Here is a 14,863-nt window from a genome sequence, read left to right as displayed (position 1 = left end):
TAGTTCGCGAAGTAGCGCTACACGTAGCTACGCAAAGTGCACTTCGCTCTACGTGAGCTACGCGTAGCACTTCGCGAACTGCGTAGTACCCTGTTTGCACTGTGAAAGATGCCGTTTTCAATGATTGCACAGTGCGGACAAGCATCCGACACTGTGCAATCATTGAAAACGGCATCATGCACAGTGCGAGCTGTAGTTTTCTGCCGCTCGAGTAGATTTTTACTCGAGCGGCAGCTTTCTCAACGCGGACTGGTAGTTTCTCATCGCGAGCGGTCGCGAGCATACGCGACCACTCGCAATGAGAATCCTGACCTCCCCGCGTTGAGAATCTCGCCGGGAGGTTTATTTTCCACCCTCGCGATCGGCAACTTGATGTTGCTGATCGCAAACGAGGGAAAAGTCTCGCCGGGATGTCATTTTGCTTGCTCGCGGTTGCCAACTTGACGTTGAGGACCGCGAGCAAGCAAAAAATGACCGCTGCACTACGCTACGCTACACGTGTTTGCACTGTGCTACGTGCAATTTGCATTGTACGAAGTAGCGCAAACTACCCAAGCGTAGCGTAGTGCTTTGCCCAGGGTTACCCAGGATGCTTTTTTCCGGTCCGTGGAGGACCTGGCCTTGCAGTTCGGGCTGGACTGTTCCCATGGGGAGCGGGGTGGAGACTGATTTACATATAGCTGGGTCCAAACTGGGTTGGCGTGAAGAAACAATTGATTAAACCCAGAACTGTGACTGGGGGTGAAAGTTTGATTTTTTTCAGCCTTCCTTCCATCATTTGTTCTTTTTATTAATATTCATTAGGCAGGTTGTTCTGCGACTCCCTGCAACTGGAGATTTTGTGATGTCGCAAAATCTTAAGTTGCATCGCAAAATCAGAGACGGGTCACAAAACTTGTGCAAATTCTCTAAAACATTTTAAAGATATACTGTACTAATACTCAAATTGTGATCATCAGGATATCACTATTTCTCAACAATTGTTTTATAGAATTTCTGTTCTCCTGGCTCATTAGCTCCGAACCTTTAGTCTAGTCAACCTTTAACCTTTTTTAATCATGAAATATGTATGCATCTGAAAGTTTATTTGTAACTTGAAATAAAAGCAGATATTAGATTAGGAGCAGGAGGTGAAAAATAACTGAGTGCCAATATTCACAAAGTTGTTAGCTGTTACTACGTTCGCGTTGACGATTTGTGTACAAATGAACGTGAAATTGTTATCCTTTTAGACAGTATACATGTTTTTATCTTCTTATTGCAGGAGCAAACATTAGCATTAAGGAAGGAAGGAATCGGCGTGGTTTTGGATTCTGAGTTGCCCCATCTAATTGGCATTGATGATGATCTTCTCAGCACTGGCATTATATTGTACCACTTGAAGGTAAAATATGCCAATTAATGGTTGTATCACGGATACGTGTCTCTTGTAATACATTTTCGCTAACAAGTTGAACAACAATTTAAAATGTGAAACTATTTGGAAAATGTCTATTATTTTGTGACTACCCATTAGAGTTAAAACGTTCCATATAGTTCAGACTATTCAATAGCTTTGTGCCGAATGTCTAGGATAAACCTTAATAATTTTTATTTTGTAAACTCTATAACAAGTAATCAAATTGTTTTAAGTAATTTGAAGCCCAATTGCATATATAAAATTTTGTAATTACATTTTTGAAAAACATCGAATGGTATAATTGTGTTTTTATGTGTGCACAGGAGGGTCGGACGTACGTTGGCAGAGAAGATGCTGCAACAGAGCAAGACATTGGTAAGACACCCTTCTCCCTTGTCTCATTTTCAATAACTAGAAATCAGGGCTCTCAGCAGCTGCTTAAAAACGTTCCTTCTTTGAGCATGTGTGTTTGTTTAAAAAATTTACAATATGTATAAAATATATTTGCATGCTCGTTCTCTACTAGCCACCTTAAAGCACAATTTGTTACATCAAGAAAAGTTGAGTCAACATAATACCACCTGGCCTTCTGTGATTTTGTTCCTGTTTCTTCTCTAGTCTGCCATGCTACAATTGATGGTATCATTTCATGGATCTGTACCATTTTGCAAACCGATTATTTCTTTGCGCCTGCACGTCTCCCGAGCGAGCTGTTAAAAGCAAGATTCATTATACCTCACAGAGAGCGCTACTATACTTTAATAATGTTGTGTCAACTTGCCCCAACAAAGACATCTAAAATTGTATCACGTGAGCGTTTTTAAAATATTTGCCTTATTTTGAGTGCCTAGATGTCGTTTATTACTTTTAAGTGGTTGATTCTGTTACATTTCATTGCCACTTACATCTAGAATGGATTTGTCACTCCCTACTTTGTTTTGTTTTTAGTGCTTTGTTCCGAAGAGTCAATTTATTTTTAAATATCACTATGCACTCATAATATCAGAATTAGCATTAACGATTACCATAAAAATAATACATATTATCGTTGTTATTCCTGTTGCTAGTATAATATTATATACTGTATTCTAAAATGTAATCTTCTAGATATTCAAGATGAAAATCCAACAAATTTCCTTGGAATTTTTATTTTGACATCCATTAACCCCTTATCTGCTGGGCCTTTTTTTTGGGGTGGGGGGTATTTGGGGTCGTTCGCGCTTACGGCTCCATAACATTTTTTCCACATCATCCAACCACGCGAAATTTGTGTCTTTTTGTCCCCAACAACCTGGGGATTCTAAAGGAAGGTTCCCAGGATTTGTAGATTCCTCTGGAGGCAACTCAGAAAATAGGCAAAATAAAGCAACACTTTGAGGTTTTTTTCAGAAATATAGGAAAAAAGTACTCTGGATAAGTGTCTGTTTTTTTTCTGCTAATAATGGCATCAACAAACCGTTTCCTGTGCTAAAATCACAATTTTCCCAGATTTCAGGAACATGCCGAGCTGAACACAAACAAATTTTGTACAAAAGTTTGGGCATTTTTTAAAGGGTAGCCCATTTTTCCTATTTTTTGTGCTCCAGAAAAGCTACAGATTTCTGAAAAGTAGACAAAATTCCAAATTCAGAAAAGGGCCATATGTGTAGATTGCTCAAGGCTTTCCCAAGGAAAATAACTTTTGAAATAAAGAAATATTGGAAATGAGTAGGAAAAAACAACCATTTGTGACCAACTTTTCATCTGTAACTTTTTGTTGCAATGTCTGATTTACAAAAGCAATATACCATTAAGTCTGCTATATCCTTCTAGTTGTAGGCCTAAAATGGGATTGTAAGTTCTCCAAGAATCCAAGATACCCAGAGCCAACAACTGAGCTACACCATAAAATGGTTTTTCCATTGTATCCAGAGTATAGACCAATTCATATGGTAAAATATGAAGAGTGAAAAATGGGTATCAAGAACCGTATGTATTTCTGAAACGGGCACAAGATATGGATTTTAGGAGCAGTGGTTATTTGTACCTCTCTGAATTTGTGGGTACCCGTACCAGCATATGATATTGAGGGTATTTTTGAAAATGTCTTCAATTTTTTTTAATACATTTGAAAGGTGCAAATACAGCGAAATTCATTTTGGTGATAACAAATGTTCTAGTATTCTACCCACCCACAAGTCTTTCGATACACATGGTACCACACTTGTGTGGGTAGGCCTAGTGCTTGTGTCAGGAGCCAAAGAACAATATGGATGCATCACATATTTCCGCTGAAAACTGATCCTTTTTTCCAAATGTTGGATAGCTGTAGGTTTTGGTCCCTAGCTCAGCTGGCACTTAGGGCAATCTAACAAAACTGTACATTTTTTTAAAACTAGGCACTTAAGCGTATCTAGGGTGGGATGACTTGCGTGGCTCTTACCAGGTTTTTGTTATCCAGAATCCCTGTCAAGCCTCTAACTCTGACTAAAAAACATATTTTCGGGGACCTGGGGAACTCAAAGGGCTTCGACAAATGAGAACTAATAGGAATATCCCATGTTAAAGACCTCTGGGCCGCAGGTGACGTGAAGCGCTTCAATGATCTCCAGCATCAATACGAGTTGGCAAACTCTGAATATTTCCAATATCTACAAGTCCGACATGCTCTGCGGTCAGTACTGCCCGGAAACTCCTCTCCTCCAGATTCAACCCCACTAGAGGATAGACTACTAGACGGTCACTTGCCTGAAAAAGCCATCTCCCTTACCTATCGGAAGCTCATTAACAATATGGAAGACCCTCTGCACTCACTGCGGGAAATATGGACCAGAGATGGTATCAAAGTAGACGACGAAGATTGGCAAGTGCCGGTCTCCTCCCCCCAAACTGTTGCAATCCCAGCACGTCTCCGCTTAGTACAACTGAAGATACTGCACAGAATTTACATAACAGGTCCCCAATTATTACACATGGGGGGGCCAACGGATGGGTCGTGTAGGCGGGGATGCACCCAACTGGGCACGTACATGCACATAATATGACACTGTGAGCCAATCCAAGAATACTGGCTGAAGATACACGAGGTTATGGGAGAGGCTCTGGGAGTTGTGCTTCGTCCAGAAGCGCGCAGATGCCTCCTTAATGTCTGGGAACCTACTGATCTCACCAAACACACTACACAATGGGTCACGCTTGGCTACATGGTTGCTAAAAGGAACATTGCCCAACTCTGGGGGGCCTCACATGCACCCAAAATTACAGACTGGAACAAAGATCTCGATTGGTGCATGCTGAGGGAAAAGACGGTGTACATGGCCCGAGGCTGCCCCCGGAAATGGTCCAAGATTTGGGACCCCTGGAATACCTACCGTGGTAATATGTGTTCCATCCCACAATATGGATTGTGATGATGCCCCTTCACCGTGATTTCCAATGAATTATCCTATTGTATCTGTATAGGTAATTCTCTCCACTGTAATTCCACATGCTATGACTGCGGTACTGTACTTTTATGTCAAATTATGTTAAATAAAAAGATATATATATTCTCCTCGCGTTTATGTGATGGAATTCCCCAAGTCTCCAGATAGAAATGGGTAGGTCTAGTGCCCGTGACAGGTAATGACCCAAAACACAACATGGATACATCACATTTATCTACTCAAAACTGACCTTTTTTTGGCAAAGTGTAAAGCTGTAGATTTTGGCATCTAGGGAAACCTATCTTACTTGCACATTTTTGAAAACTAGTCACCTGGAGGAATTCAGAGTGGGTTGACTAATGTGGCTCCCATCATTTTTTTTACCCAGAATTCCCTGCAAACTTCAAACTTTGACTTAAAAAAACACATTTTTCGCACATTTCTGTGGAGGAAAGCTTTGGAATCTGTGTGGAGTCAAAAACTTCCTTCCACCCAGCAAACCTACAAACCAAGTTCATTTTTGAAAAATAGACAACCAGGGTAGTCCAGGGTGGTGTGCCTTACATGGATCTCACAAGGTTTCGATACCCACAATGCTGTGCAAACCTGACACCTTGGCTGAAATATGCATTTTCGTTCCATTTCTGTGATGGAAACATTCAGAATCCTCGGACATCCTCAAAATTCCTACCACCCAGCATTACACTTGTGCTGATAAAAATGATGCCCCATGACAGAAGCAATCAAACAAAGGTTTGTGACCATGATCCACAATCGGGAAACAGTTTCAGGATGGCGTTTTCCTCTTTTTCCCCTTTCCCCCCACCGGTGAAGGAGAGAGCGCTCACCTCCTCCTTCCTGCCGCACCGGTGGGGAATCTGCAACATCAGCGTGCCTCGCACATGGGTGGGAGGAGGGGTGCTGGCTGACGCGGAAACGATGAAGCAATTCTGCTTCGCCCTTTAAAAAAAAAATAAAGAATCATTTGTTGCTCGCACCGTAGGTTCCTTAGAGACCTTCCCAGTGCTGGCAAATGGCTGATGCCCGAAATGGGGAGGGAGTGTGGCCATTGTCCATTGGGTTACAATACTGTGGACATTATGTAAGCATACACTTCATAGCCGATAATCCCAAATCAACAGCTATATGCCGTTCGTATGGCCATTTATTAAGAAAAAACATGCAATGTAATTATTCAGATTTTCCAAACTCTTTCTAACTATAAAGACCTGTTGCCCAATATTCAATGAACTAACACAAACAAATAATCATGTGGAGAAAGTGTAATTTGTATGGCGAAAATCCTGATCCCGATTGTTCACTGAGATGGGATTTACTTGTACATAAATTCTGTTAGTATAGTGAGATCTCCGTATGAACACATTTGCCATTGAGGTGGAATTGTATGTGTTCTGGAGTGGGTACATCTTTCAACAATTGTGGACACCTAAAAACACACATTTGTAGGGTTCACCAGGTTTTGCAGACAGTATGCCAATCTGAATAATTTAGGAAGTCTTTTCAGCTGGTTCTGGACTGAGGTATTTTCTGCTCGCTTTCTCTCTGTAGATGTGGCATAATGTTGGAATGGCCTATACTCAGCCTGCATGGGATACCTGCAACTTATTCCCCCTCTCCAGCTAGCGACACCAGTGCCTTCTCTGTCTATTAGAACCAGATTGCATTTCCAGTGCCTGGTGATTTTGACATCCAGCCCCTCTTCAGCTGCTAAACTTGCTAAAGAGACACTTTTAAGACTTTACATCTCTGTAATCACACCGATATAGCATACCCTGTGGACCTTGAGGAACAGCTGAGAGGCAGAAGGATTGTTTAGAATCCAGTGGCACTGGAAGGTTTTCATCTTTCAGAATGCTTATTTATATGTAAAGTCCAGCTGATGTCTGTGACGCACCAGAGTTTAAAGTCAGGCCGACTGTGTTTATCTTTGAGGGATCTATGCAGAAAGGATGAAATCTACCCAGTGATTTAGACATTTAAACATTGTGGTCCAATTCTGCAACACTTAAAGATATCATTCATGAGCAGCATTGGATTTTTGATGTAATGGTGACTTCCCATGAGCACTGCCCTACTTCTTGCTTACTCCAGTCTCCTGCAAGAAGTGAAACAAACCTTTTGGAGGTAGAAGCATTTGTGCTGCTTCTCTTTTTCTAGGGTGGATCATTCAGTTATTTGTGTAAACTACTTAAAAGTCAAATCAGAATGCAGATATGTGCTTCCCAGCATCTCCAATACCTACATTCTTTCCTGCTGATTTTCAGACTCTGGACCTTGGTCATTTGCAGTGATCATTGGTGTTTAACCTCACCACACCTGTAAATGAGAAAAGGAACATTAAATACCCTTAACCTTTGTTTACAGAAGAGGTGTATGTCGAACATAAGACAAGAAGTCACTTACAAGTTCCTGGTAACTCTGTTAACCAGGGCCACAGATGATACCACTCAATGAGTTAATAAACCGCGGGGAGGGGCGGGTGTTAGTTGGAGGCTGCACATTATCCCACAATAGTCCTGGAGAGGGCACGTGTGGGCCCGGCTGTTCCTGACTCCCAGCCACAGTTTTTCCGTGTGTGGATCTGCACCCAGAATAGCGAGATCTCGATTTCCAGACTCAGGGTCTGCAAGCACCTGATAACTCCTAGTTTTAAAGTTTACACAAATAATTTGTTCATTGAAAAATAGGAAGAATACATTACTCTTAGTTAACAAGTGCAGATAATTGGATATTTTATTTCTTTGTTTGTAAGCTTAAGGAGTGAAGCACCGCAGAGGTAAAATGGGAAAAGATCTACAAGTACCAAATGCCTTAAGGCACACTTTTCTGCTTACCAGGGCAGCTTTTATTTTCTCTTGCCCTTCCTCCGTTTCCTCTCGTGGTTTCTCATGTATTTCTAGTCTTTGGGTAATTTTGAGGGTTTTTTCGACATTGGGTATGAAGTGAGAATATCATCAGGAGTGGTTAATAAAAGCTAGCTGCAGTGAAATTATCGTCCACCCCGTCCTCTCCTCTGTCCCCATGCCCCACAGCTCCTTAATCATCAGACAGGAGAGGATGGATAGTTTGCTGAAGACTTGCTTTGCCCCCTCTACAGTACTTACCATAGTGGATTGTTGCATGACTATGTCTGTCTCTGAGCCCATTTAATTTTTACGGAGGTTCAATTTTACATTGTCGATAAACCATACCATTCCTGCAACATGGCTCATTGGCCAACGGAGTGTAGGTGCTTATAGCATTACCCTACGGCAGCAACTGCATAACAGGCCCCATGGTTCAGAAAATTGATTCCAGAATGTCATTTATGGTGGGACCTTTTGGACACTAGTGTTTTTTTCTGATGCTAGGTTATGGGCATTTAATCATAAATAGTTGTAAATACGTGTTGTGTTTTTGTGCTTAGAATAGTGTGCTACGTTGCATAGCACTAACCTGTTTATCCTCCTCATAGTTCATATATTGTTTGTTGCTTTCACATAGCAGGGAGTGATATTTATGTAAGTAATGCTAGGTGTTGTATTTATCGAATAGCACTTTTTATTTGAGGTACATGTGTTCTATGCTCTTTTTCTCTCATACTCTCATTCTCAGACCTTCCTGTATCATGGCAAATATCTAGTCATCTTTAGGCACCTTGTTCCACCCATACATTTCTTTTGGCAAACCTGAGAACAGAGAGCTTTCATCTGGCGAAGCATTCCCGTAATGGGCCAGTGATGCCGGACTTTGCTTAGATTACAGGTCACTCTCCGCACCAACCACTTGCACATCATGACAACCTCCCACACAACACTTGTATATGTTGTTGTAGAGCCTTGTTCCTAATCCCATATGAGCTAATTACCTTTTTTATTTTATTGTCAGTATGTGCTGCCAAATTCATAGGAAAATACCTTGTATTTGAAAATTCCGATTTTTTTAGTTTTCCTGGAAAAGTGCCACGAACAGTGTTGGAATCCAAGTGTTACATGGATATTAATGCACATGTCATTAACAGTTACAAATTGTATGCCATGCCACCGAGAGTCATAGCCGTTTGCATGAGAGAAGGCCTGTCACTTTATATACAAGAATAATTATGTCTGATTAATGTGTCCACTCTCTGTTTTTCTTTGGGCCTGTAGTTCTTCATGGTCTTGACTTGGAAAGCGAACATTGCATCTTTGAAAACCTTGATGGCCAAGTGACTTTAATACCACTGAATGAAGCCCAGTGTTCTGTGAATGGAATCCCGATAGTGGAGTCTGCAAACCTAAATCAAGGTATTTGATCTTAAAAATACCTTTCTCATGCTATTTGTTACTTTGTTGCTGTTGTCTTCAAGTGATATATTTCAAATGTAAGATTTGGTTTCGGAAAATGCCACACATATACGTCCTTTTTCTTTGCATGGGAGTTCTACTACTTTGCATGTTTGTTGTTTGTCTCTGGTATAAAATGGTAATGGCTGCTGTTCAAATTTACCCCTAAGGATGTATGGTGATCTTCATGTATAAAAGTATGAACACAAAAATACCATGATAGTGGAAATAAATGTGGCTAATTACCTCTTCATTTGCCCTTCCCTGTTCTATTCTTTACTTCGAGGAGGCTCGGTCTACCTCACATTGCTATGCATGGCAGCATTCCTTGCTTCTTTTTTACTTCCCCTCACTTCGCTTAGCATAAAGAGCAACTGCGCACTAATCGCTTTCTGTGCTGTTTTCATATTTCATTGCCTTGCTCTAGGATCATAGGCTTTTATCGGACCCTTCAAGGCCCTTCAAAAATGTATATTTTAATAATTTTCTCCCTGGCTTACGTTTATGCGTGGGCTGTGGGTGACACCGAAGACAAAGATAACTGTGGTCGGCTAGTATGTGATCTCCAATTAGACATATCATTACAGCCGCAGACTTCAGCTTGTGAGACAAAAAGTTATTGCAAATTTAGAATAGAGGGGGTTTGAGGGCTTGACAGAAAGCCAACCTCCACGCCTCATTATAAAAAGTATGTGTTTGCCTGAAAATCTATTTAAAACATATATTGTGCCTGAGCACACCTAAACACAAATGTAGATTTGTCTGGCGTTCTACCTGTCTTTTTAACTTTGATATATGTAAAAGATGTCCTCTTTACCTCATTTCCAAGAGATGATCCTCACATTTATGCAGGAAGAATTTCATATTGTTCTTTCTGAATATGCTCTCCAGTTTCAATGATTGACCATCCACGCCCTCAGACAGCTATAGGAAGGTGTTCAGTCCACGAAGTGCAGGCAGTTAATTTGCTTAAAGGCTTCCTGTTAAGACCCAAGTTACGAGTATTAGTTCCTTTTTGCGATCTTCCCCATAGTTCTCACAGCTTTTCTGGCTTTCTCATTTTGAGTCACTAGAGGGAGTTTTGGAAAAATATTTGTCATTTAAAGTATTTTTCTAGGGGCACTTACGAATGCTCAGAATTGGGTGGGTTAGGCTACTCTTTATATTTGAATTTTTGCGGATTGAATTGCTCTAAATTTGGCATAGAATTCACAAACCCCTAAAAATGAAGAAACCTGTTCTTTGTTGTCTTTAATTGGAGCCTTCATTATATCGTCAACCAACCTAGGTTCCACTACATGCTCAGAAATCACATGGCCTAATTATTAAATGCCTGCCTTAGCAGATTCATATTTACTGATATTAGTCACTATACCAGCTTGTTACAGTTTTTTCAACACAACCTGCATCAGCTTGTCATGTTCGTGAATATCTTTAGCAGTGATGCGAATGTCATCTTAAAATGTGCCCACTCCTTTGATACCCTACAAACAGACTTCTTTATGCATTGAAAAACAAAAGTGAAGTGGCCGAAGTCAACCCAGAAGGCATTCTTTTAAATTGGAATGTTGTCTCGGGAGACACAAATGCAGTGAGATGTCTAGACGATGGATCTAATTCACTTTGATGGTAGGCAGAGAGCAGTTCAATTTTGCTAAAGACACATGCACCAGCAAATGTAGTAACTATGTCATTAATGCATGGTAAAGGATGAAAATCAACCCACATTTCTTTGTTTAAATTTCTGAGATCAGTGTAGATTCTAAACTGATCATTTCTCTTCCTGGGTATGCCTAGAGTAGGAAGCCACAAAGAATACTCCACAGATTCAATGACTCCCATTTTCTAGAGTAAATTTGCCAAATCTTCCGTAATACTTAATGGTATATTTTTTAGTTTATAGTTGACTGAAACGGCCCCATCTTGGACCTAAATTTTGTGTTTAAAACCTTTGATCTTACCAGATTTATTGCTAAAAACATCCATGGATTTTCACCTGTTTGAACAGAACATGTTTGAATGTCATCCACAACCAATGAGACCTGTACCTTTCTTCCAGGTCTCAATGTCATCCCAAACAGACCTTGATGATACCATCCCAGAATATTTAATCCTTTCTTGGCTACATAAACTTTTCCAAAAATGTATTTTCCTTTAAAATTCAAGAAGTATTCATAAAAATCCTATAAGGTCAATTTTTGTTCCTACATACAACACAGGGCAACTATCTGGTAGTAACAATACTTTCTTTGACCATTTTTTCTTAATAACTCTTCTGTAATATTTGTCATTCTTGCACCTAAATCAGTAAGAAGATTCAGAACTTTTCCATCAACTAGCACATCGATGTACTTTCACACTCACCATCCTCCTCTTTGACTACCAGCACATATTATTTTGTTTTTTCATGCTCATCAAATGATTCTTCACCAGTATATCACAGTCTGTAATTGCTTTTACTTTGCTTTTATTGATTTGACATACTTTGACAAAATGTCCCTGTTTTCCTCAGTTCCTACACGAGGACTTTTCAGCAGGACACTGATGACCTGTGTGCAAATGGCTGAGAAAAAAAAAGCTTTGCTTTCTTGTCTATTGTTTAATTCCATTTCTTCCCTTGAGAGAAAACCTAGTGAAAGTTGTGTTTTTGTAGAATTATCTGGGATAGCATTAACTTCTTCAGCATCTTTTTTAATGAATTCCCTTGAAGCCTTGTGGGAAATTTCAATACTTTTAACTGCCGCTATTGTTTCTGTACTAGGTGGATTTTTTAATATGGGGAATTTTTCTTGTACCTTCTTAAGCTAGCATCTCACAATTTAATCCCTATTAACTGGGTAGTAACATTTTAAACACAAAATCAGCAGCTAAGGTTCTCAAAACTGCACCATACAAATCGATTGACTCATCTTGGTTCTACTTCTGTGTGAAACTTTGTGTATAATAACCATTAAGCTGGGTTGAATGTCAAACAGTTTGTCCAATTTTTGAACTGCTTCCCAATATTTATCTAATTCATTTTCTGAATCAGATAGATCATTTTGTGGTGGTAAATATTCAAAGATAACCTGACGTTCAAATCCTAAATTGTGCCCCATTAAAATGTTTCTTTCAGGACAGTACCTATTTCTACTAATAGCCCCTAAATATTTTGTGATGGCCCTAAACCACTTTTTCCATTTGAAAGGAAGATCAACAGGTAACTAAATCCTGCATGATAGCCTAGAAAGTTGAATTAACTTGGATTTGTTACTGAAATATCTGTCATAATATATGAAATACAGAATGTGTGTAGCACTGTAGATAAATGAGCATAACACTCTAAAGCGTTGACAATATTTTATATATCCTATAAGCATATTATTTGATAATTACATATGCGGAAATAAATAAATATTGAACTTCTGCTATGATGGGTGTATCACTATTGTCAAAGAAAGAAAAATTTAACATGCTGCCATAGTTTGGCACTTTGGGAACACTGTGTGTGTGACATTTCCTTTCTCAGAGATCAGCTTCCTATTAGATGTGAGGATACAAAATCCTGACCGCAACTCGCCACACTGAAAATACTGTGTGTGTGTCACTGAAATCTCTTCCTAATAAAAGTTGGCACCTCCTTGCGTTGAACGCAAAGACGCATCAACGTGGACAGAATATGATGATGCACATACTGTACTCCACCTCACTGCTGCCGTAACAAGCTGTAGAGAAGGTAACACACACTACACATTGCATGCTCTTTCCCGGATGCCTCATTGATAACTTGCAAACAGAAGCACGAGAGCCTAAACTGCTCCCGAAGGACACAAATGTCAAAAAGTGAGTAGTGCTTTACCAAATCCAGACTAGAGAAATGAGTTGACAGTTGCTTTTACTTCATACCTGTCACTACCACCACAATGTCCTCAAATTGGTGTAGGTTTGTTAAATTCTTAGACACGGACTGTAACAGTTCTTCAAATATTTAAGATTGTACACATGTTGAAGAGGGAGGGGGGTGAATGATCCTAGCTTTGTTGCCAGATTGTTGAGGTTCTTTACTTCAAAGATCTTCAGGAAATCTGTTGATAAGAGGATCTTTATTTACCAATAGCCCCAAACAGCTCCTGGAACCAATTTCCTCAGGCACAACATAACATTCCATGGATGCAGAAAGTTGAATTTTGAAAGTCATAGACATGTGGAACCCACTACTGGCAACCAACCCTAGCTGCTAACAGCATTTGGCTACACACAGCATGTTTGGCCATACAACCTTGCCGTAGCCAAGTTCTGCTTCCAACCACTGCTGAGCACTGCCTTTAGCTTTCCCACTCCCTTTTTTCCTCCCTATCTTTTTTTCTCTACCTCTGCTTCTCTCTTCTTCACACCCACCCCACTTTTTCAAACACCTGCAAAAGTCGCAAATCCTATTTCCCTTTGTTTTTCTCACAAAATGGTAAACAGATCCACTGCTTTAAATAGCTGCTCTCACAATAGCAATTACTTATTGACTTGCAGATTATGTGCTCTGTTTTGTGTTTTTCTTCCTGGTGTGGCATGAGTGATCTGGCAGAATCTTTTAGCCTCAGATTCCTTTCCTTCGAATTATCCCCAGGCGTGAGGCTGGATCAAGAACTTTTCTAGCAGTACCTCTGCACGCCGGCAGGTTGCATCGTTCAGTTATGCATCGTCAGAGCTGGATGTAACATGCATTGTTCCTAATTAGTCGCCTCCCCAGTGCGCTGACATATGTTCTGTCTGAAAGAGACAATTAGTTATGGATTCCTCACCTTAGAATTACCCCCAGGTGTCGGACTGGATCCTAGAATTTTTTCCCCAGCAGTACCTCTGCACATCGATAGATAGTGTCGGTCCACTCCGCGCTCGCGCGCTGTCAGTTCTTTCTTATTCGGCGCCAGCCAGCGCAAACCTGGAGAGAGTGTTACCTCGAGTCACTTTTTGACTCAGGTTTTGCAACTTTTATCGACACTTTTTTTGAGTCGATCGACTCCTGGTGCACGGAGGCTTGTCACGTCAGACCGGCATCAAGGTTTGCGACTCCTGTCGCAAATTGATGTTGGTCACAGGCTCGCACCTCGTGTGCCTTTGGTGCTTGGAGCGTGACCACAACCTGAAGTAGTGCTCTGACTGCCGGACCATGAACCCGAAGTCTTTGCGGGAGCGGTCCCGAAAGCTCCTTGAGGACCGGCAGTCCTTTCCACGCCGTTTGAGGTCTTGGTCGAGAGGGAGGTCGCGGGACAGGTCGCGGAGCCACCACCACCACTCATGGAAGTCTTCGTCTTCTGGTAAGTCGAAGTACAAGAAGAAGGCGAAGAAGCATCATCGCTCTTTGCGTCCTCCCTGTCTGTCAGCCGACGCGACGCAGGAAGCGGAAGGTAGTCATCCCGCTCCACCCGCGTAGACTCTGGCCTTCCCTCCCTTTCTGGGAGCGACCCCTGCCCAGCTTCGCAACTTTTAAGAGGCCTTGCATTCCATCTTCGGGCAGCCCAACTCTGCTGGCATGCCCTCGGGCCCCCTGGACTCGGTTGGGGGCTCTAGGCCTTTGGTACCGGCAGCTTTGGTGCCGCAGGGCCTCCAAGGATCCAGGCCTGGATCTGGATTGGCCCCTGTCAACCTCATGACTCCTGCGGTGCTGAATCCAGTGATGACAGCCCCACCACCTCCGATGCCGGTTGTGTCTCCTGCCAGCGTCGGCCCCAGCCTCCCCCTCAATGAGGACACGGAGCCGG

General features: G+C 41.3%; 1 protein-coding gene across 2 annotated transcripts in view; it reads left to right on the top strand.

The window, feature by feature from the left end:
- The window catches only part of KIF16B (kinesin family member 16B), a 1,684,060-nt gene that overhangs the window by 765,332 nt on the left and 903,865 nt on the right, over nucleotides 1-14,863 (top strand). For both annotated transcript variants that reach the window (XM_085612707.1, XM_085612706.1), the window contains exons 13-15: nucleotides 1,265-1,384; nucleotides 1,723-1,774; nucleotides 8,952-9,089. In XM_085612707.1, coding sequence (XP_085468833.1) covers nucleotides 1,265-1,384; nucleotides 1,723-1,774; nucleotides 8,952-9,089 — 310 coding nt within the window. The remainder of the gene's footprint in view (nucleotides 1-1,264; nucleotides 1,385-1,722; nucleotides 1,775-8,951; nucleotides 9,090-14,863) is intronic.

Source organism: Triturus cristatus, chromosome 6 (assembly GCF_964204655.1).
Source record: "Triturus cristatus chromosome 6, aTriCri1.1, whole genome shotgun sequence".
In the NCBI taxonomy this organism is placed as follows: domain Eukaryota; kingdom Metazoa; phylum Chordata; class Amphibia; order Caudata; family Salamandridae; genus Triturus; species Triturus cristatus.
The sequence above is the reverse complement of the archived record's forward strand: the minus strand, read 5'-3'. Positions and strand labels throughout refer to the sequence as shown.